The 23,759-nt window shown below is 39.0% G+C and overlaps 1 protein-coding gene across 1 annotated transcript; it reads right to left on the bottom strand.

Annotated features, from left to right (window-relative positions):
• Positions 1-4,476: 4,476 nt before the first annotated feature.
• On the bottom strand, positions 4,477-21,369 carry LOC124717310 (glutaredoxin-related protein 5, mitochondrial). Its single transcript, XM_047244136.1, has 2 exons — positions 20,997-21,369; positions 4,477-5,194 (listed from the first exon to the last, which is right to left on the bottom strand). The coding sequence occupies exons 1-2, from the start codon at positions 21,244-21,246 to the stop codon at positions 4,983-4,985; spliced, it is 462 nt and encodes a 153-aa protein (XP_047100092.1). The 5' UTR covers positions 21,247-21,369; the 3' UTR covers positions 4,477-4,982.
• Between the last annotated feature and the right edge of the window lie 2,390 nt (positions 21,370-23,759).

Raw genomic sequence — 23,759 nt, 5'->3', positions numbered from 1 at the left:
TTCCCAAAATTCTCCCAATAAACCAAAGCTGACCATTCGCCTTCCCTACTACAATAAACCTACTGTGATCGTTCCATTTCATATCACATTGCAATGTTATGCCCAGATATTTAAATGATGTGACTGTGTCTAGCAGTACCCTACTGCTGCTGTATCTGAAAATTATCAGTTTGTTCAGATACCACCTCCTGTGTTCAGGGAAACTACTATTGGGTGAGAGAATCCAAATGTCCCGTATGGCACAGCAGCAGCACACAGCAGGTGCTCAGAGCCTACAGAGCGAGCTCCACAACTGAGTATTGGAATCACCATGGTGCATAGTTCTTCTACACCCACTCACATGTTCAGTTGTACAAAGGAGACTCGAGTATCCAGAACTCAGTTGTACAGGTTCGCGATTATCCAGTGTGTCAACCATGCGCAAGTATTTCTACTATTTACTTTGTGTACTATCCGCCGCACGGTAAATGAACGGTAGGAAATGCAAGAGGATAAACCAGAAGAAAACATAGATGCATAAAATGATGTAGGGCCATTTAATGTGGAAGCATTTAGAGCCCTGGAAAGGTCTGAAAAACAGTGTGTTGTCACTCCGATTCCTACAACTATAAAAAATTCGAGATGTAGCAACAAAGAGAATCTACACAGTATACTTGTCCATCCTTACACAACCCCTGCTCCCAACCCCTTACCTCACAGCTCATACCCCTGTAATAGATCTAGATGCAAGACGTCCCATATATCCTCTCACCACCACCTACTCCAGTTCTGTCACATCACCTATGCCATCAAAGGAAGGGCTACCTGTGAAATCACTCATGTGATCTACAAGATAAGCTGCATAACAGGCTGCCTGACATGGCATCCTCATTTCAATGACTGCTTCACAGCCTATGCCATATGGACCAGTTTCTCTGAATTGCACAGGTGGGAACTATCCCTGCAATACATCCTATGTTCCCATAATCCTCCTGGCCTCAACCTTTGATAGTCACTGTCCTCACCCATCCAGTCCCTTCCCTGTTACCATTCTGGCACTACACAGCCGTCTTTCCACCATCACACTCAGTCTTTTTACTTCTCTCCTTTTCTGCTACTTCCCCCCCCCCCCCCCCCCCATCTCTCCCGCCCTTCGTCTAAACTGCAGCACTTCACAGTTGGTCACCCCAACCATGCTATCCCTCCCCCTCACCACACCAGCCACCTCCTTACCCCCACCAAGTCGGCACTCCCATCAAAACATTCCACGCAGGAAAAATATATCTAAAAACAAAGATGATGTGACTTACCAAATGAAAGTGCTGGCAGGTCGACAGACACACAAACAAACACAAACATACACACAAAATTCAAGCTTTCGCAACAAACTGTTGCCTCATCAGGAAAGAGAGAAGGAGAGGGAAAGACGAAAGGATGTGGGTTTTAAGGGAGAGGGTAAGGAGTCATTCCAATCTCGGGAGCGGAAAGACTTACCTTAGGGGGAAAAAAGGACGGGTATACGCTCGCACACACCACACATATCCATCCGCACATATACAGACACAAGCAGACATATTTAAAGGTGCTCAGATCGTGTGTCTGTATATGTGCGGATGGATATATGTGTGTGTGTGCGCGCGCGAGTGTATACCCGTCCTTTTTTCCCCCCTAAGGTAAGTCTTTCCGCTCCCGGGATTGGAATGACTCCTTACCCTCTCCCTTAAAACCCACATCCTTTTGTCTTTCCCTCTCCTTCCCTCTTTCCTGATGAGGCAACAGTTTGTTGCGAAAGATTGAATTTTGTGTGTATGTTTGTGTGTCTGTCGACCTGCCAGCACTTTCATTTGGTAAGTCACATCGCGCGCGCGCGTGTGTGTGTGTGTGTGTGTGTGTGTGTGTGTGTGTGTGTGTGTGTGTGTGTGTGTACGTACGTCTATTGTTGATGGAGGCCCTAATGGCCAAAAGCTTTATTTGTGACAGTCTTTTTGTTGTGCCTATCTACAACTCAGCATCTCCGCTATATGGTGAGCAGCAACTTTCCTGTTAATAATATTGTTACATTCCATTCTGGATTTTTCATTGTTTGATTTTTGAAGAGAAAAAGTTGTTTACATCAAATGATAAAATATTTTAAACATAATTAAACTACATCGACTGTCCTGTGTGACTTTTCTTAGGTATTTCTTGATTTAGGTTGTTGTACCACAGTAATTTTAAGAAAATATATACATATCTATGATAACATCTCTAATCTCTTAACAAACATTGATTTTTGTTGATTTTAATAAGTTTATTTTTTCGTGAATTAATGCATAAACATTATGTATTAACCCTAGAAAGATAATCTTATTACAACATACCTAAAAGATAACCATACATAAAACGACTTAGGTTATCTTTCTAGACTTAATAATACAAAACTCGCTTTTGTACATAAATTGGTATACGGATTTTCGATTGTCCAAATGACTTACAATAATAATTAATCTGGTTAATCCAGTCTCCACTGTACTTAGTGTAGGTTGTTCCAATATAACAAGCCACCAAGTGAATGAATTTTAATGGTTAAACAACATGTGTGGTTTCATCTGTTGTTCTGCTGTTGATGTTGTAGACTTAGGCACTGCTGGGTCCAAAGTGACAGTGAGCAAGTGGACAGGTAGGACTTACACCAGTAGCGCACAGTTGCAGGCTCAGGAACCTTGGAATAGTGATAACAGTCTGAGAATGCCATAAATCTCACTATGGTGTCACGGAGGATGACCGGACAGTGCGAGAAGAACATCGAGGAGAGAGGATCTCGTTCCGTGGGAAAGTCATGGCCTCAGTGGAGTAATTTACTGAGGTGCAGTAACACCAGCTACCTGACTAGTGGGAGCTGTATTTGGCAGAGTGTGAGAGGAGGCGTGATCTGTGGGGCAGTTCTGGGAGAGGAGAGCTTGACAGAGATCATAAGAGAGTGGGGAGTCGAGGAATTTGGCCGAAATGTCAGCCGCAGGTGCCTCAAGACGTGTGAGGGCCACACGGCAGTGTGGATCCATTAGAATACACTTACACTGCGATGTTTAGTACAAATAAAGTAACACAGAGACAATGCATTTCTGGACACATGGTCACTGATTCTTCCATTCAAGAGTATTTTCCTGCAGTCATTAGACATTGCTCAAAATCATCCCGTTTAATCTCTAGTTCAGGGCTAGGCACACGAGCTGCCTGGCAAGGCCGTCCACAGGCGTGTGGCATTCGTATTGCCATGCAGGCACCATGCGTGCAAAGCTCGCATTCTCTTACTCGCATACAGGATTGAAGACTGCCGATAATGGACAATCAACAGCTGACACTCAAGGTTGTAATCACACTAGAAGTATTCTTTGCATTGTTGTAATTGTTGCAATAGAAGAGTGCAATGAATATGTATGATGCAACATTACATCTGCATATTGTTTGAGGAAATGCAGGCTTAAAGATCAACCTTGTGCTGTGTGATCAATGATAATTATGTCGTGAAGAAAGCAAATCAAAGGTGTGCTTCAAGTGCCCATTGCAGGAAGAGCTGTAAAAATACTAAAATCAATTTCAATTCACTCAACCTTTCTGAAAGTATCTTTATCCACAACAGCAGTTTTCATTTAAAACCCAAAATGGCCTCAAAAACACTTATGATCATTTGGTGGCTACCCTGCAAAATTGTACTCTTGACATTCAGGTACACTGTAAGGTCAGTCGTAAATGCAGGACTAATGCCTCTTGGGGGGTCATCATTTCCGTTTTGAGGATCTAAGCCCCTCTCAGCCATTTTCTTCTCATTAATTTTGCTCTACCACAAATGCCAATGAGACTTTGACATTAACGGCACAAAGCAGGAAAGGGGCCCACCTTGCCACACGTGTGTCATTAACAAACAAGTGATGTTAGCAGCAAGGCGGAGGGGGACCTGCTGGCTCACAGTGCCACTTGGCAAGCAGTACAAGTTCAAAAGAACGCCTGCACTCACATTAGCACATTTGCCCACACCAGCTCTAGTTAATTACAATATATTTTAAACAGCAAAAATTTACTATCAGATCAGGATTTTCATGTGGTACTTAATGTACCAATTCTGCACATAAAGATCTCTACAGAGGTAATGAAACAGTGTACAAAATGTTTTCATGTTAATGGTTGTCTGGGAGAGGACTAAGCAGCTAAGTCCTCACTGTAATGTGCCTAGTGACCTGCTAACATTAAATACTGTGGGTGTAACCCGAGTAATGGACCTCCTCAGCTCACCCACATAACCTGTATGGCTCTTTTTTATTTGTGTCTACATTACACTCATGAATTAGAACATTTGTACACTAATGAATGGTTTCTTACATTCCAGTTCCTGTACAGTTCAGTCAAAAGTATGTATACCTACATTGCCACTCGAGGCTGAAAAACACAATAATTTTTTTTTGATATATTAAGAGTCTGGAAGGTGAAAGTGTGATGAACTTTTGAAGAGAACAAATGCAATAGTTTATCAGCTTTTATTTCACGCAATAAATATTAAGTTCATACAGTCTTCAACAATAACAGTGACTCCAAGATCCTTATACAAATCTGTTAATCAAACAAAATAGCTGCACTCTGATGACATTTTACTACAGTGCCCATACTGAGCCAGATCAGAAAGAGCCTTACGTCTCAGAAAACACAATAGCTTCCACAACTGTAGAGGAGAGTTTATTAGGAACCCCATTTTGCGCACATCACTGCTTGTACACACCAATCTCCAACTGAAGGACATGTTTGGCAAAAGGTAATATGATACTGACTTTTTGAGTTAATATACACATTACTTGGTTTAGAAAGACTGGGAAAAATATCCTTCCCATCAAAGTAATATGTATGCATTCTGAGTCTTAAATTTCCCTAAGACTACACATTCAAAGTTTCTTAATAACTGTCACATCACAGCAGGGAAAGTGTGCACAAGCATGCAAAATAAATACGTTTGCACCATACTGGAAGCTAAGTAACTACTTGTCGGCAGAGTGACCCTTCCCACTGTCAGATGCTGCGGCATCCTTCTGGGCTTTTTCGAGGAGGGCAGACTTGACTCCAGCCTTGCGCAGTTCTTCCACCAGTTCGCCGTTCTGGTGCATCTGCAGCATTATGTCGCAGCCTCCCACAAATTCTCCATTTATGAACACTTGAGGAATAGTCGGCCAGTTTGAATATTCCTTGATGCCTGAAAGTTAACAAAGTATTTATTTGATACTGTAACATACAATTATTTATGATGGGTCATTTTCACTGAGATGCTCAAAACACAACAGCAGTATATTATGTCATCTTTCACATGTGCATCTGGGATAGCAAGACATCACCGTTCAATATTTCAGCTGATAACCATGACCATGACCATGACACAAACACAAACAAGCAAACACCCTTCTCACATGTTGTGCCTGTCTGCAACTCAGTGAGTCATTTTTATGGTGAGTAGCAATCTATCTTTTCTTTATACTGTTGATATTCCAACACTGAGTTTCCATCATTTGATTCAACAAGTACAACAACTTGAAGAAAGATGTACATGTCTGTAACACTAGAAACGATTGTGACTATTACCTGGTAAGACATAACTGCAGGCAACAGCCCCTATGACATGAGGATCAACTTCTTTATTAAATGTATGATAACCACTGAGAGGGAAGCTGCTTGAGGGAGTATTTTTTTAATAAGAGTTTATGCAGTATTAAAATACCTCTTATAAGAGTGTATTACCTCCTTATGCACTATATTATTTATAAGCAATTGAGATGTAGTGTGTTTTGTAATTATTCCCAAAGCATTATGACACGAATCCACAATCCAAAACATATTTCATATTTGTCTATGGAGAATAAATAAATAAAGCAGGAATTGTAGCAAAGCTATAGATAATAGTGTTAAAACCCTAACAAATGTTATTAGAAGGTTAAGAGAGCAAGTCACAGCAAAACACTATACTAGTCTCAGAATAAAATAAGATGATGAATTTTTCAGGGCAACAAATGGATGAAATGTAAAAATAAAGGTGTGAATTAAATTACGGAAACATGTGAAATCTTGCACAGACCCTTTAAATGACGGTTAATCTGATCGCAGTTTCTTTTTCACAATTATTGTTATTATTATTAAACAGTTTGTAAAGAAACCACCCAGATGGGTCTTTTTGGACAACAAGCAAAGAAATTGAAACAGTTACTGAATCAATGCAGTGTAAGGGATGATACAAACGATGTTGTCAGTGTACTGAGTTCCTTATGTAACACACCATTTTAGGTTTCTCTTTGCAGACAGAGCTAAATACTCAGTGATGATATCTCTCCACAAGAAAGGGGACGCTCACAAATATTACAAGGACATGCCAGTGTCTCTGTCAGCTGTGTCCTCAGAAATGCCTGAAAGGCAGCCACAACTTGATCAGCTCAGCAAACTTCCAGTCTGGATGCAGCAACAGCTCGTAAGCTGCAAAAGTTACATTTCTACTTTCACAAGATAAAAGATTTTGACTGAAAAGACTGCAGACATTAAGGGTTTCTCATGACTTACGGGCTTTCCAATGTGTGGATGGTGCTACACTGTCAAATAAATTTAAACAACTGTCACTTAGATGAAAATCAGTCAGTTTCATTGTTTTTGACATGCAGGAATCGGAGAGTCATTGTTGTGTGAACTCGCAGCATAGTGAGCCACTGGATTCTTGGGGTTCCATCGAACAGAGTCAATTGCTACTAACTGCATTAATAATTATTTAGCATGCAACTGCTAAAAACTATTTGAGCTCAGGCTAAATTTAACATAGTGAAACTGGTTGGAAAGCTCATTTATTACATATACAATTATCTTTTATCACAAATAACAATTACCTACACATTCTAACAAGGAGAGGCCTCCAGCAGTGTGATCGACTCTTTGAAACCATGCATATGGTGATATAGGTTACAATCCCAGGTATCACAGCCATTTACACGGGTGGGCCCTCGTTTGTGAGTAATTGACAAACAAAACCTTAGAATTTTGTGTGACACTCAACAGTGTTAAAGAAAGCTGCATTATATATCATCTGGTTGTGTGGTGTAATGGATAGTGTAACAGCTTGATATTCATGGGGTTGTGGGTATGAATTTCCTGAGGTGCAATGACTTTTCTTACTTTTAAATCTTTATCAAAATGACTCTGATCATTATTTTTATTCAATTAATTGGTTTAAATGTAATTTTTCATTTCTATTCCTTTGTCACATCACTTTAATCACAGTATGAATTTTTTCATTTGCCTCATTTTTTCTTTATATAATTCTTTTGCCAATCGGAATTTTTATGAATATGAATTTCCTTATGTTTATCTTCTATAATATTCAATTATTTGAAAATTCCCATCTATCAATTAAAAAATAAAAGATGAAATAATCTATTTATATTTGTGCAATGGTGAGAAAAATGTTTTTTTGTTACCAGATGTGCAAATTTTTTGCATGGTAATCATTATAAAATCATTTAAAGCATAACCTAAATACTTACTGCACTACGGACAAAATAATGCTGGTGAAAATTTAAAATTATATATTTATATATAGTTATATATTTATAATTACAACAGAATTCAAGCAAAATGAGAAGTAGATATAATGAACACAATAAAATGGACGGGAAAAACAGGGTGATAAAACAAAAGAAATTAAATTGAATTAATACATAAAATTAATTAAAAACATATTAAAAAAGATTTCAAGTCGAGAAAGAATGTTAGGAAAAAAATGAGAGCAAATGAAGAAGTTTATATTATAATTAAAATTATGTGACAAAGGAATGGAATAAAAAAATTATATTTAAATCAATTAATTGAATAAAAATGATAAGTAAAGTCATTTCGATAAAGATTTTAAAATTAAAAAGAACATTCTTTGCATCTCATAGGATTCGAATCCCCAATCTCTTACATGTGAAGCTGTTACACTATTCATTACACCACATAACCAGACTATTTAGTGCAACTATTTAAGTCTATTAAATGTCAAGTAAAATTCCAATTTTTTTGTCAATTACTCGCAAACAAGGATGCACCAGGGTGAAAGGCTGCGAAGTGTGATGCATCACCGTATAGTGTCAAAAAAGTCGACTGCACTGCTGGGGACCTCTCATTGTAAGAATAGATAGACGGTTGCAATACATCATTCATGCAGCTGACAGGAATTCTGTGCATAACCAAATAATTTGGAGGAAGAGTGCATAATAATATACGTTTTTATACATTTTTGCATCCCTAATGTTGTACTTTATGCCAGATGAAAATTTAATGAAAGAAGTATGGAAGGGAGATTTGAATTAAATGTCCCATTGATAGTGTGGTCATTAGAGATGGAGTAACAGCTCGGATTATGAAAGAATGGGGAAAAAAATTGGCTGTGCCCTTTTCAAAGAAACTTCAGTATCTTCTGGTAAACCTTCCGGGATGTAAGGTCGTGGTCCATGAAACTCTTCAGCTCCTAACGTTTCGTCCAGAGCTGCGCTGGACATCTTCAGAGGGGTGTTTCTCCTCCGGTGAGTCTTGCCGACTGACGGGTCGGACGTCTGAGAGCGACTTATGTATCGTAGAAAGTGGGCGTGACCAGAGTTACACGTGATATGCAGAGATAACCTTTGTCAGAGATAAAACTTAACTATCGATCGTAATCTCGTCACGGATAAAACTGTCTAGCAATTCTGTAGTGCTACTGTCCAAATATCACTAAGTTTCATGGTCTCTTCTTTCCGATTAAAATTATCCTTATGTTTATATATTTCAATTGCTTCTCTACAAAGCCGTGGGTAATAGTTCGTCGTCGTGGATAAAATTTTTGTTTCGGAAAAATTCACTTGATGATTTCCTGGCTGAAAAGCGTGTTCTGCTACAGCCGATTTACCTGTTTTTCCTCATCGGCAAAGGCTTCTGTGTTCTTTTAACCGTGTATTTACGCTTCTTTTTGTTGTTCCAACATAAACTTTACCACATGTACACGGAATTTTATATACGCCACTGGCTGATAGAGGAGCGCGTTTATCTTTTACAGACCGAAGAACATGACAAATTTTCTTCGTTGGTCTAAAAACAGGTCTAATATCATGTTTACTTAAAATCTTATAAAAGGGAGAGAGACTGTATTCTTCCATCATTTTTCGGACTTGTCCTTAAGCTTTTTGTTGTTTGGGTGCAGAATTCTGCTTACTTCTTTCTTTGAGTAGCTATTTTTCTCAAAAGCGTGCTTCAGATGTTTTAATTCGTCGTCTAGATACTCCGGCGTGCAAATCCGTCTGGCTCTGTCAACGAGACTTGTAATCACACCTCTTTTCTGTTTTGGATGGTGGTTAGAGTTTTTATGTAAGTATCTGTCTGTGTGCGTTATTTTTCTAAAAATCTGTTGTTTCAAGCTTCCATCCGTCTGTCTCATAACTAAAACATCCAAAAACGGTATTTTGTTATCATTTTCTCTCTCCATGGTAAACTGGATTCTTGGATTTATATTATTAAGGTAATCAAAAAATTCGCCTAAGGCTTCTCTACCATGTGGCCAGACCACAAATGTATCGTCTACATACCGATACCAGCGAGACGGTTTCTTATCTGCTTTTTCCAAGGCTGACTGTTCGAATTTCTCCATGTAGAAATTAGCTACTGCAGGACCCAATGGGTTACCCATTGCTACGCCATTAAGTTGTTTGTAAAACTCATTATTCCACTGGAAATGACTGGAAGTAAGACAGTGCCTGAAAAGAGCAGTCAGATCTTCTGGAAAAATATCCGTTATAAAATCCATAACTTCATTAACTGGAATCATAGTAAATAAAGATACTACATCAAAACTTACTAAAATATCTTCAGGAGTCAGAATTAAACCTCCAATTTTCTCTATAAAATGACGTGAGTCCTTTATATATGAGTCCGTTTTTCCAAAATATGGTTGTAAGCGAGTTGTTAGATATCTTGCTATTTCGTACGTAGGAGAATTGATAGTACTAACAATCGGTCTCAGAGGTAGGTCCTTCTTATGTACCTTGGGTAGGCCATAGAGTCTAGGACACATAGCTTCAGTCTTCAATAAAGCTCTTTTTTTTTTTTCTTTTTGAATAGAAGTGGCCGATTTTATCAAATTATTTGTTTTCCGTAGTACGCTGGCTGTAGGATCTTTCTTAAGTTTTTTGTATTGCCCTGCCGTTAAAAGATTCAAAATTTTGCTTTGATAATCTTCTGTATTTAAAACGACCATAGCATTCCCTTTATCAGCAGGAACAATCACTATGTCTTCATCTGCATTTAAATCTCTCAGAGCCTTTCTTTCGCCATTGGTTAAATTACTTTCCAAAGGTTTACTGCGGCATAATACTCTGGTGGTTTCGATCCGGATTGCATTTGCAGTTTCTTTGGGGAGAGTACGTATACCTGCTTCTACATTTGCAATAATATCCTCAACAGGAACTTTTGGAGGTGTTGTAGAGTAGTTTCCTCCTTTTGCAAGAACTGAAATTTTGTCTTGAGATAAAACTCTGTCTGACTTATTAATAACAGTTTCGGGCATCACTATATTATTTGTAGATTCTGCATAAGTTTGTAACTTTTCGAACTTCTTCTTATGCCTTCTAGTAGTCGTTTCCATCATGGTTTCCATAGATTGAAATGTAAGGCAATCTATTTTATTCCATAGGTCTCTCTGTATCTTACTAGCAAGGAATAAATGTAACTGCAGTAACTTACGGTCAACAGAATCCATCTCTCGTCTTGTATAATGTATCCTCTCTCGAAGTAGTGCTGCTTCTGTAGTTATGAGACAGACGGATGGAAGCTTGAAACAACAGATTTTTAGAAAAATAACGCACACAGACAGATACTTACATAAAAACTCTAACCACCATCCAAAACAGAAAAGAGGTGTGATTACAAGTCTCGTTGACAGAGCCAGACGGATTTGCACGCCGGAGTATCTAGACGATGAATTAAAACATCTGAAGCACGCTTTTGAGAAAAATGGCTACTCAAAGAAAGAAGTAAGCAGAATTCTGCACCCAAACAACAAAAAGCTTAAGGACAAGTCCGAAAAACGATGGAAGAATACAGTCTCTCTCCCTTTTATAAAGAAAGTAAGGGATCAGATTGGAAAGATTTTAAGTAAACATGATATTAGACCTGTTTTTAGACCAACGAAGAAAATTTGTCATGTTCTTCGGTCTGTAAAAGATAAACGCGCTCCTCTATCAGCCAGTGGCGTATATAAAATTCCGTGTACATGTGGTAAAGTTTATGTTGGAACAACAAAAAGAAGCGTAAATACACGGTTAAAAGAACACAGAAGTCTTTGCCGATTAGGAAAAACAGATAAACTGGCTGTAGCAGAACACGCTTTTCAGCCAGGAAATCATCAAGTGAAGTTTTCCGAAACAAAAATTTTATCTACGACGACGAACTATTACCCACGGCTTTGTAGAGAAGCAATTGAAATATATAAACATAAGGATAATTTTAATCGAAAAGAAGAGACCATGAAACTTAGTGATATTTGGACAGTAGCACTACAGAATTGCTAGACAGTTTTATCCGTGTCGAGATTACGATCGACAGTTAAGTTTTATCTCTGACAAAGGTTATCTCTGCATATCACGTGTAACTCTGGTCACGCCCACTTTCTACGATACATAAGTCGCTCTCAGACGTCCGACCCATCAGTCGGCAAGACTCACCGGAGGAGAAACACCCCTCTGAAGATGTCCAGCGCAGCTCTGGACGAAACGTTAGGAGCTGAAGAGTTTCATGGGCCACGACCTTACATCCCGGAAGGTTTACCAGAAGATATGTCATCCGGTCATGAAAGCCTTCATACTATGATCAGAAAACTTCACTATCCCCACCAGCAAATATTGAGGTGGGTGCACAGGAGCTGGTGCAGTTATTGCAGTGGAATAATACTGCCACACGAGATGCGAGCAAACCGTGGCACAACCAGAACCAATGGTCTGGGTGTTTACCTGCCAGCAATGACTGGCACGGCACTGCAGTTCTGATGTTGATGTCGATGCCTGCTGACTGAGCCCCAGCTTCGTGCAGTGCTTTATTACATATGCTAAGAAGTTGTCACTGGGGTGTTGTGTTTTCCTCTGTGCATGTTCTCTATGTGCTGTCCAGACTCCCTACTCCACTGTGGATTGACTCACGCATTGAGATTCATTCCTCTTCAGGGAATCAGCTGCCCAGCTGGATAGTACAGTTACATTCGTGCTGAGAGTGATGGTTCCACATTGTTACCACTGCCACATACATACGAAAGTGACAATCCTGGCACTTGCCACTAGCACTTGAGGGAAATATAGGAAAACGTAAATTTGGATGGCTGGCCAGCGATCAGAAATGCAATGCTTCGATGTGGCAATCTCCCCCCCTCCCCCCTCTTTCCAGTCGGTAGTTTGGTCTGGGGGTGGGGCAGAGCAGTAATGTGCTAGAATGAATTATCAGCATTGTTGTTCACATCACTCATGACACAGTCTACACCTGAGTGCCACTGATAGAAGGCCAACTGCCCCCCCTCTCCCCCCCCACACACAGACCACCACCCCTCCCATACATACATACATACATACATACTTCACTATAAAACTGCACCAGGGAGTCTAGAATGTGGAATTCTGGTGAAAGAATGTCATCTATCCATTTGCAATGCATTGAGATGTTTGCTAAGTTCTTAAGCGTCACGTGAGGTTCGACTTCCATCTTTTAAAAGAAGAATCACAAGTTCATCACTTAAATTTTTGATAAGGTCATGGGAAAAGTTTATGATTTCTCATAAAAGTTTACTGATTTTTCCTGACTCAGGGAGTGGACAGAAAATTGCACTCAATGAGGCCCACTGTCTTAATGTCTGGGACGAGGACACGGCCGTCATACCTGATACAATACAGAAAGGTTTGTTCTAGAGAGTGCGGTACCTTACGTTATACCACTTTTCTGAGCCAAGCAGAATGACCATAAGTACGATACTGCCACCAGAGTAAGTGAGCCGTAGTGAGCCATTCCCCTCTGAACAGACAGTACAGATGGAATACGAATTTGCAATCTTTGCTTGTGGTTATGTCAAGTCAGATGTCTGGCTCTTTTGAGGCCTAAATGTGAGATGAATCAAATGGGAACCTCAAATGAACTTACTCAGTTGCTGAAAATACGTGACCCAATCTTCTTTGTGTCATTAAATGGTGCAAATGTGGGTGGGCAGGACTCTGCCTGGCAAGCGAACACAGCCTGGATAAGTTGTGAACCCTGAACCTGCATATGTTCAGATAAAAGCTGAATTTCCTGACATAATAAGTTGGTTTGCTGCTGCGACTGTTGCTGCAGGAACAGTTGCTGCTATTGCTGTTCCACGAGTTTTGCACCCATTAACCAAAATTGGACAGGGCCAGGAGGCACTGGCTGACCAAATGAGAGTGTCGATGGTGAGTTGCCAATAAATACAGAAAGACAACAATAGCAATGGATAGACAACCGAGATAACATTGCAGAATGACAAGTCCAGAGAGAGATAAAATGAAGAGCCTAGGTGCGTAGTAATATCGGGAACCAAAACAACAATTAATATGAGAGGGCAGTCAGAACATGACTGAGGTCTGAGCCGCTGCACTGCTAGCTTTATAGCACGGCCATGGGTGCCAATAGGTAGGCGCATGGAATGTGGCCCATGCCTACTGCTGAGGTGGTGACAGCAGTGCCAGAAGATATCAGGAGCACTGCCTAGCAGCTGTCTTCTGGGTCCATGCGTTCTGGGGGCCTTTGAACTCATAGGGCTGGGATGCCACACTCACACACTAGGCTTCAGAAATAATACACTCCAAGAATTAAGCAAAAGCAATTTGGAATATTATTAAACATACAACATGCAGAAATAGTGACACAAATGCAACTGAGCCCCCAGGAAATAACTCTGGCAGAAACGGTGGACATTTTCAAATCTGGCTGCAAACACTGCACCCAGTACTAAACAACCAAATACAGACACAGACATTGTGTGCACCACCATCAGACACTAATTCCAAGAACACAATGGCTAATATGTTTACAGAATTCACTATGTCACTAAAAAGTAGTAATGTGTTCAGTATGATGATGTTTCTAGTAGAATATTAAAATCTTCTGCTGACTTGACAGAATTATCCTGATGTTTTCTTTATAATGAGTCAATGAATCAGAATGTATTTCCTGACAGCCTTAAATATGCTGGAGTAGCATCTATCTATAAAACTGGAGATAAGCAAACTACCTCTAATTATAGATTTATGGGGTATGGCTATAAAATAGCTGTTGTATTACTGTAAAACATTTTAATTCAAAAACATAAATATTTAGTTGTTGGCACTCCCCATATACTTCCCTCCTATACCCCTACAATGCTACATGTGATGCAAATAGTGTTGGAAGTCTACCTCTGAGAGATCGTGGATGATGCATAGGGCTTTGTCTTTCACTGTTTCAACAGAATGAAATCTTGTTCCTTTTACTGGGGAGGATTCTGTAATTCACTAGAAACCTCGTAACAGACAATGAGGTATAAGCCCAGTGTTGTCTTTATGCAGAACCCATGATTTGTTCTTCCTCATTTTGGATCTTTTTTTCTCATGGAGTTGAGCAAGAACCTCAAGGCAGTAATGCTGATTAATAGTTAGGCCTTCAGGAATCAGGTGAAGATACACAATTCTGTGAATATATATATCTGTGAATCTTCATTTGCTCATGTGACCTTTATTCACTCTCGGTGAAGTTGGGCCCTTCTAATACATGGACTGGTGCTTAGTGGACAATCAAGATTAATCACATTTTGATGAGCTTATTTTTGTTCGATTTTGAGAATTTTCAGTACCAGTTTTGGACATACTGTCCTCGTGTTAAATTGGTTGTGTAAAATTTGCCTTGCACTCTCTATTGAATACTAAACTGATGGTCAGATCAAATCGGATTACCTACTTTTCTGATATTTTCATCTATTTTTAATGTTGAAAGATGTCCCAGACGTGAACCATCTTTAACATCTCCTCAGCCATTTTGGAAATGCTTGAAGCACTCAAAAGATAATGTTTGCATTAAACAATCTTCACTATACAAGTCTTTTAGCAAAAGATAGGTTTCAGTAATAGTTTTTCCAAGTTCCATGTGAAACTCCATGATAATTTTGTTTCTCTATTATTATACTTATCATTCCTTCAGAAAAACGTCATAAACAGTTCTAAATGCAGGCTAGGGCAACAATGATTAGTCTACAGGCACCAGAGATACCACATTTTACTGAGAAGGCTTACGCTTCACAGCTACTGGCCATTCATCTTTGACGCATGTATACTTACTCTGTGAGAACACTGGTCCTATTATTTTATCATATTCACACCTTCCAATCCTTTCAAAAGTGTTTCAGAAAGGTATGATATAATACTGACTCATTTAACTGAGCAGAACTTGTTAACCAATTCTCAGTTTGGCCTTTTGTAGAGATGTCTCTACACAAAGAGCGCAGCAAGATCTCACAGACGAAGCGCTAGCACAACTAAAGAAAATATACCATGCTGATGTATCCTGTGTGCCTTTGATTGTGTGGTTCACAGATTTCTACTTGGCAAAGTAAAGCATTATGGTCATTAATGGAATACTTCTTGCATGGGAAGCCTTAAATTCATAACAGAAATTGTCTCATTAACAGACTGAGCCACAATCATGAAACCAATCTCAGATGGAGGATTGCACAATGTGGAATGCCTCAGAGATCGATATCGGGTCAACTCAACCCACATAACTGAACTTCCAGTAACTTCAAACGGCAGTTCAAAAATGTAATGTTTGATAACGATACATGCATACTAATCAAACTCAGCTGCAACATACCCATGATAGCTAAGCAGGTCTACAAATGGTTATTAATCCCACAAAGACTCACACTATCCAATTTCAAACAAACAATAAAGACCTACTATCACCCGACAGAGTGAGACCAAGACATGAATACGGCAAGCAGATTCAGAAGGCTGTAGGTTGCAGTGGTTATTCGGATTGGAGATGAAGAGGCTTGCACAGTAGCATGAAGACCACCACCATCTATTCTTGGTAGCAGTCTTTTCAGTTGTTGCAGGACCAACAGCCTGGATGACTGACTGCTCTGGCGTCGTAACATTACCCCATACAGCCTCACAATGCTGGTACTGCAAATAGCTGAAAGTGAGTGTAAACTACAGAGCTGTTACTTTTCCTGAGGGTATGCAGTGCTACTTTATTGTTAAATGGTGATGGCCTCCGTTCAGATAAAATATCCTGGAGATGCATAAAATATTTGCCCCATCAAGCAAGTAGGTACATTACAGAATTTAAAAGCTAGAATAGATAGGATGAAGTTACATACAGTGGGAATTAGTGAATTGTGGTAGCATGAAGAACAGGACTTCTGTGCATGGTATAGATATAAAAGCAAAGTAGGTCTAATAATGAACAATGAAACAGAAATGTGGTTAAGCGACTATAGACAGCACAGTAAAGACAGTTCTATGGAGCTGATACCTACCACAGTAATACAAGTTTCGGGTCTAGTGTAGCAGGGGATACAACCCGTCGGCTTTGGACAATGACGTCACAAGTCGCCAGAAAGCAGTTTACCATTTTCGCTTTTGCTGTAATGTTTCAGTTTCGTTTTTTTACTGATTGCTTAATAAAGTGGATCTGTTCATTCTATCTCGTGAGATTTTTTTTTTTAAAGCCAAAAAACACTTATCAGCTACTGAAGGGAGCTACAACACTAAGAAGAATCGCTTCTCGTTTGGCGACTTGTGACGTCATTGTCCAAAGCCGACGGGTTGTATCCCCTGCTACACTAGTCCCCAAGTTTCTACCAACTAGTTCTGCAGATGAAGAGATTAAGGGAATGTATGATGAGAGAAAAGAAGTTACTCTAATATTCAGAAGAAACCAATTTTTAAATGATGGGGAGATTGGAATTTGATAGCAGGGAAAGGATGAGAAGGAAAAATAGTAGGAGGCACAGACGAGAGAAAGGAATGAAAGAGGAAGCCGCCAGATAAAATGTTGCACAGAGCATAATTTTGTCATCACTAACACTTGGCTTAAGAATCACAAGGGTAGGCTGCATACATGAAAGGGACTGGAGACACCAGTAGGTTTGAGGCAGATTATATAATAGTACAACAATGATTTTGAAACCAGATTTTGAATTACAAAACATTTCTAGGGACAGGTACGGACATTGGTTATGACTATAGATTGAAACTAAGGAAATTGCATAAAGGTAGGAAATTTAGGAGATGGGACCCTGATAAACAGAAAGAACCAGAGTTGATAGTTTCAAAGGAAGTATTAGGCAATGACTGACTGAAACAAGGGAAAGAAACATAATAGCAGATGAAAGGATACCTTTGAGAGACAAAGTAGTGAAGGCAGTAGAAGATGAAATAGGTAAAATGAAATTGGGGATACCTATCCATTCAAAAGAAAATTAAAAGTATACTTCATTAGCCACTCATTTCATAAACTGTTTTAATATCAAGATTCTAAGATTGTAATATCCAGTTAGCTGCAAGGCAAGCAGCAGTGTTCACTCAAAGCTGGACAGTATGCAACTATGTAGTGTAAACATGCCTCAGTATTTATTTAGAGATGTGGTCTTCCACTCGAAGACTGGTTTGATGCAACTCTATCCTGTGTATGTGCCTTCATCTTTGCACAATTACCACAACCTACATTGTTTTGAAGCTGCTTACTTTTTTGCATTCAACCATTGGTCACCCTTTACAACCTTAACTTTCCCCACCTCCTCTCTCTCTCTCTCTCTTTCTCTCTCTCCCCCCACTACAAGACTAAAGTACAAAACAACTCCACAAAAGGCTTCGTGACACTTCAATTTATATAAAATGTTGACAAATTCCTCTTTTTCAGAAGTGTTAATCTTTTGTTATTGCCAGTCTACATTTTATATCCTATCTACTTTAGCCATCATAAGTCATTTTTCTACCCAAATAGCAAAGCTCATCCACTACTTTTACTGTCTCATTTCCTAATCCAATCTACATAATACTTAGAGACTTTCTTTGAAAAATAATATTGGAATCAAGAAAATGTATTGAGCTACGGGCTGTAAGTAAACAGCACCTATTAAAACATTAAAACTCTGTGCCAGACTGGAACTCAAACCTGGAACCTTTGCCTTTTGCAGGCAAGTGGTCTACCAACTCAGCTACCCAAGCACAATTCACAACCCATCCTCACAGCTTTACTCTCACTTGTACCTGTTTCTTACCTCCCAAATTCCACAGAAATTTTCCTATGCAACTTGCATCAAGTTTCTGTAAAGTCTGGAAGGTATGAGATGTGATACTTGTGGAAGTAAAGCTGTGAGCATGGGTTGTGAGTTGTACTTGGGTATCTCAATTGGTAGAGCACTTGCCCGTGAAAGGCAAAGGTTCCAGATTCAAGTTCCAGTCCAACATACAGTTTTAATCTTCCAGGAAGTTTCATATTAGTACACACTTCACTGCACAGCGGAAATTCATTCTGGGGCAGTTATTTGGTAAACTAAAGACATAGTATCAGCAGCTTTCTTTTCCAATTTGGTTGATTAAATTTAGCAGGCACAAGTATTAAACAGTACAGTGCTGATTTATAATCAGTACAGTATACAGATTAAATTTTGATGATTTGCCTGTCTCTTTGTATTCTATATCTTGACTTGATCCACACACCTGAAGTGCTTTCTTCTTTATGGAGTATACAAAGCATGCCGAATGAACGAATGGCAGCCTCGATAGAACAAAGACAGAAACAAAGATTCCTTTAGTAGTATATTATGAAAAAGTAATAGTCATAATACAAGGCAGAAAGGAAACATGCTGTAGATTATATTCCCGAGATAGTTAAGGCTGGAATATTGAACAACACTATCAGAGAGATGGGAGGGGGGGGGTGCGTGGTGGTGGGGGAATGGTTTCTTTTTGTGTGCAGGGATGACAGTTTTGCCTGTATTCATAGTTTTTATGTTACATGCAATCAATTTCGGTGTTATATTATACCATATTCAGTTCTCTTTACAGTAACAGATGATCATGTGGATACCGAGTAATCATTGCCATACATTTCATAGAGGATATAAAAAATCTAAGTACGCTACGTCGAACATTTGAGATTGCCGATGTGCTGGCACAGTGTGGCACAAAAGAATGTTCAGCACCATAGACATAGCTATTTTGTACCCACCATAAGATGCACGATGACGATTATCCAGTATCTACACAAACATGGGTATCACAGAGAGACCGGAAGATGGTGTAATGTAACACTGAAACTGACTCAAAATATGACCAACAATTACAGCTAAAGGTATCATCCCTACTACATAAAGATATAGCAACAGCTGTTGTCCCACAGTCCTTGGTAAAACAAACGCATGGAGAAAAAAAAAATTAGTCCACTGTCGCACTTTTCATTTGTCAAACAACTAACGGTTTCAGTACGTGGTGCTGTTAAAAGGTCAACCTATCAGTGTAATCAGATGAACAACTGGGTGTGCTACTCTGTCCTTAATGTTTCATTACTGGGTGCATTGTTCTGTTAATTATGTTTTTATCTACCGTCTAGCATTTCATGTTTTATGTGACATTATTTTTACATTGTTACTCTTTTTATAAGCTGTGTACACAGTGGGTTTCCAAGCAACTCTTGATAGCAGTTCGCATCTATTTAGTATGTGGCATTGACCTTTACTTATTAGTAGACATTCTGACTCAGGTAAATAATTTAGCAACTGCACACAACACTCTGAATGAACACTGTTTGGGGAAGGAGACAAGCCATGTCATTTTCAAAGGATTTGCCTCAAGCGGTTCAGTGAAACCACATGAATCCTAGATCCCAGATGGCCAGGACATGTTTTGAACCCTTGTCCCCTCTCTGCCAATGTCAGAACTGATACTCCAGCTCTCTGTGTGGCAGGACTGAGTTTGTAAACAAACATTATTTCAATCCTATCTTATACAAAAGAACCTTAAACAAAAGATAAGAGCCTTCATCGTGAACACTTGAAAATGACAAGACACATGGTGTGCCTACAGATGCGTAATTCTTACTTTAACATCACTTTAGAGGAATAGGTATTCAACAGATATGCCTACCGGTTTTTGAGCAGCTAAAGTTTAGAACAGGGGCACTTTCCCTCTGCAGTTCATCTGCACCACACAGCTAATGAAAGGGTACTAACACCTGATGAGAGGTGAGAAAAACTTCGTATTTGAAACAGTTTGATATTCTTTGCATATTATTTGTTGACACAATGTGTAACACAAGGTTACCTCACACTGCTGCTGCAGCCTACTTTCAGACTTCCTCTGTTAGTTGATTCCAGTGAAGGTGTTTTTGTACTAGAAGTAACTACACTGTCACCAGTAAAATGTATGATGTTACACCTTTACTCCCATAACAGAAATTACTTCTTTGTGTTATGGTATCTGAATACTTTAAACACAGGTGCTGTGAGCAGTTTCGGGAAATAGTATAGAGTGACTGCTCTGAACTGCCCATTATCCTTATGAAATTTAATGGAAAATGTAGCACTAACTTTTACATTCCTCAGTATATTAACCTGGATTGGATCAAGGCCTTGACACTGAAAAGGAACAGAGATTGTTGAAACTGACACGAAATTCATATAGCGTCAAAGTGGATAGAATAATTACAGAAAAAGAACCTTTCTGGAAACACAGTGGTTTTTTTATATTATGTCAAAAACTAATGCGTTGTCTCTTAAGTGCGAAAAAGAGTATGGCAATGACTGTCAAGTAGTATATCTCTAATGAAAACGGTTATTAATGCACACAACATTTGCAGTCCTCAAAAGCTGCTATTGTGTGACAACCTATAGTTCAACTGGCTTCTTATTGATAAAGTTGTTTTCATCCATATCATATAACCTTCTTCGCGTGAATAAACTACTACTTTTTTTTTTACATTACCTTGTCTTAAATCTTCATTCTGAAGCACGTCATGAGCATCATATTTCACGCCATGCATCCTCAAAATCTGGACGACAGCGTTGCTGAAACCACACCGCGGTTCTTCTGGTATGCCTTTCATAAAAACAACTACTTTATTGTTTTTTACGAGTTTTTCAATATCTGGTTGTGATGCCGGTTTTGTGGCAAAATAAGCTGGTTTGAAAATAATTTGTCTCGAAATACGGGTGGCACGAAGAATTGTATTCATTTCGCTTCGGATCTGTTCGACGATTCTCCCACAACAACTTCACACAACACAATTTAACATCTATTTTTGAACAATTGCCGGTCAACACAGCTGACTGCCAATATCAGTGTATGTAATGTAACATTACGTAAGTAAACATAGTGTATATTTGTGTTATGGCTCGATTGACATTATATCGACTATCGACCTTACCAACTCGAGCATCTCTCCGAGGCTGATGGCTTTCAGAAGTTTGTTATTGACTTGCTTTAAATGTGCCCGTTCTGTTCTATAATATAGTGTTAATAAAACGTGTTTATCCGCGGTTGCTGTATTTATTTATACTTCGATCGTGTGCAGTACCACAATACCGACAGTCGATATGCCTGTAATGCCTTGCTAAGTGCCTTCATCACAGCGATAAGTTCAAATAAATTCCGCAAAGGGGGTGAGGAAAACATGGTTTTATACGGAGTGGAGAAAGTGTCAGCTGTCTGTATTATGTTACCCTATGAGCAGCAGTGGTAACCATAACTGTCTAACGCTACTCATGTAATCACTTTCTCGGCTGTTGTGGTTTCAGTTCTTAAAGAAAACTTCTAATCCCGGTAACGTAATACATTCTGAAATTAAAAAAAGGTATAACCGAATTTAATTTCACATTAGGCTGCGTTCACAATGGCACCTGTACTGAGGAACTCCACAGACTTCCAGCATCGGCGGAAGATGACCAATCTTTTCAAATTGTTCCCGCAAACGAAAAGTGAACTGTGATAAATTTTAAGTTGACTACTAAAAAGAGAGAGTTTGTGGCATCGTGAGGATAAGAAATATAATAACAGGGATACGTCTCGGAATATGTGGCCAGAAACCACAACTGTACTGGAAACCAAAAGCTTCGAACAAGTTAGAAGTTTAATAGTAATTAATTGAACGTTACTCATTGTTACATTATGAACGTTCTGTGGCTGTTTAACCATTTTAGTCTCATGTCTATATGCAGCATATCATCTGCAACACAAACAAAATCTGTATCGGAAATCTGAGGCCTAGATCTTAACCTAAAAAAGCTGTGTGTTCAAGTGAAAAATGTGGTGTATGTTAATTTCGATTCTTAAAGCACACGTAAACGATCAAACATTTTGTGAGCGCTTTAACTAACATTGTGAAGGAAATCAAAACAAGACTATTAATAAATGGGCAATATACCCGACCGGCTGATATTAACAACGCCATCCCACAAGGAGACCCATTATCAATGTTACTTTATGTAACCGCACTGGAAGTGCTACTGAGAATTGGAGGGCATTAAGATTTCTGTGGCTAGTCGAGTCACCAATGTGTATACTGAGGATGTAGGAGTTGTTATAAGAAGTGAGGAAGACATTCAATGACTTACAACTGTATGACTCTACTGAAGTGCGACAGGTACTCAAATAAACGATTTGAAGAGTTCCTTCTTATGCTTCAATGGCTTCAGGGATGCACACTTGGAATGGGCAAATAATGTGGACCACCATACATCATTAGGAGTGATGTTCTGTAGATTCCCACTTAATACAGTCACCATCCACTGGAGGATAATGTTGAACCAAATTAAATGGGCTTTAACACTATATAAAACTCTTAATCTGAATATTACGGTAAAGATTGAAATTATGAGCTGAACAGTTCTGTCTAGACCAGTATATGTAGGACACACGCTACCTATTCCGTCAGAAATAGAAGTATCATCAGTTAAATTTGCAGATATATCAGGTAAGGGCAAATTTTTAGAGTGGCAACGAGTAGAGCTACTTTACTACCTGAATACAGAGGTCTCGGTCTTATTGACATTCATAGCAAAAGTGCAGCCTTATTCATTAAGCCATCTACTCATGTGATTGATAAGTATCAGGATAGTATAACAGCAGAGCTTTCCGAAATAGTTAAACCTGAAAGTATAGTATCACCCGCAAATGTAAACAGAGAAAGTTATAAGGTCAAACACATTAGCACATTTTCGTAGACTGAGGTTACTTAGAAATTATTATAGAGGAAAGAAACAGAAGGGACAGCAGACAGCTTATGGATGCACTGAAATCAAAAGATAACCGAAATAAGGTGGAGATCAAGTATCCAAGCAAAAACTGGAAATTCATATGGAGGGATATAACTAACAGATTACTTTTTATGGATGTTAAAGTGGCACAGTACCAAGTTATAAATAATATAGTTAGTACTATTGGGAAGCTGCAGGCAATAGGCTTAAGTGACACTGCTACTTGTCCCAAATGCAATGCAATCGATATGTTAACTCATAATTTCACTTGTAAGTGCTTTTGAGATAGGTGGAACACAGTGAAGAAACGTGCTACATTCCTCAAGAGAAGCAACAGAAAGGAAATCAACTTAAATAACTTAACATCAAAATGAGTCTAGTGACATACACTTATATGTGGCGCCTCAATATTGTAATGACACTAATGTAAACTGAAATGAAACCATTAATTATAAGTGATGTATGTCTCTGATGGTCTCTATAAAGTGGATCG

The sequence above is a fragment of the Schistocerca piceifrons genome, chromosome 9 (assembly GCF_021461385.2).
Source record: "Schistocerca piceifrons isolate TAMUIC-IGC-003096 chromosome 9, iqSchPice1.1, whole genome shotgun sequence".
Classification (NCBI taxonomy): domain Eukaryota; kingdom Metazoa; phylum Arthropoda; class Insecta; order Orthoptera; family Acrididae; genus Schistocerca; species Schistocerca piceifrons.
Note: the sequence above shows the minus strand (reverse complement) of the source record. Positions and strands in the feature narration are given on the sequence as shown.

What these genes read in the sequence shown, in the direction of transcription:
- LOC124717310 (XM_047244136.1), bottom strand. Translation starts at nt 21,246, where the DNA reads ATGAATACAATTCTTCGTGCCACCCGTATTTCGAGACAAATTATTTTC. An exon ending in GAATGAAGATTTAAGACAAG is followed by an intron (nt 5,195 to 20,996) that starts GTAATGTAAAAA and finishes GTTAACTTTCAG; the next exon opens with GCATCAAGGAATATTCAAAC.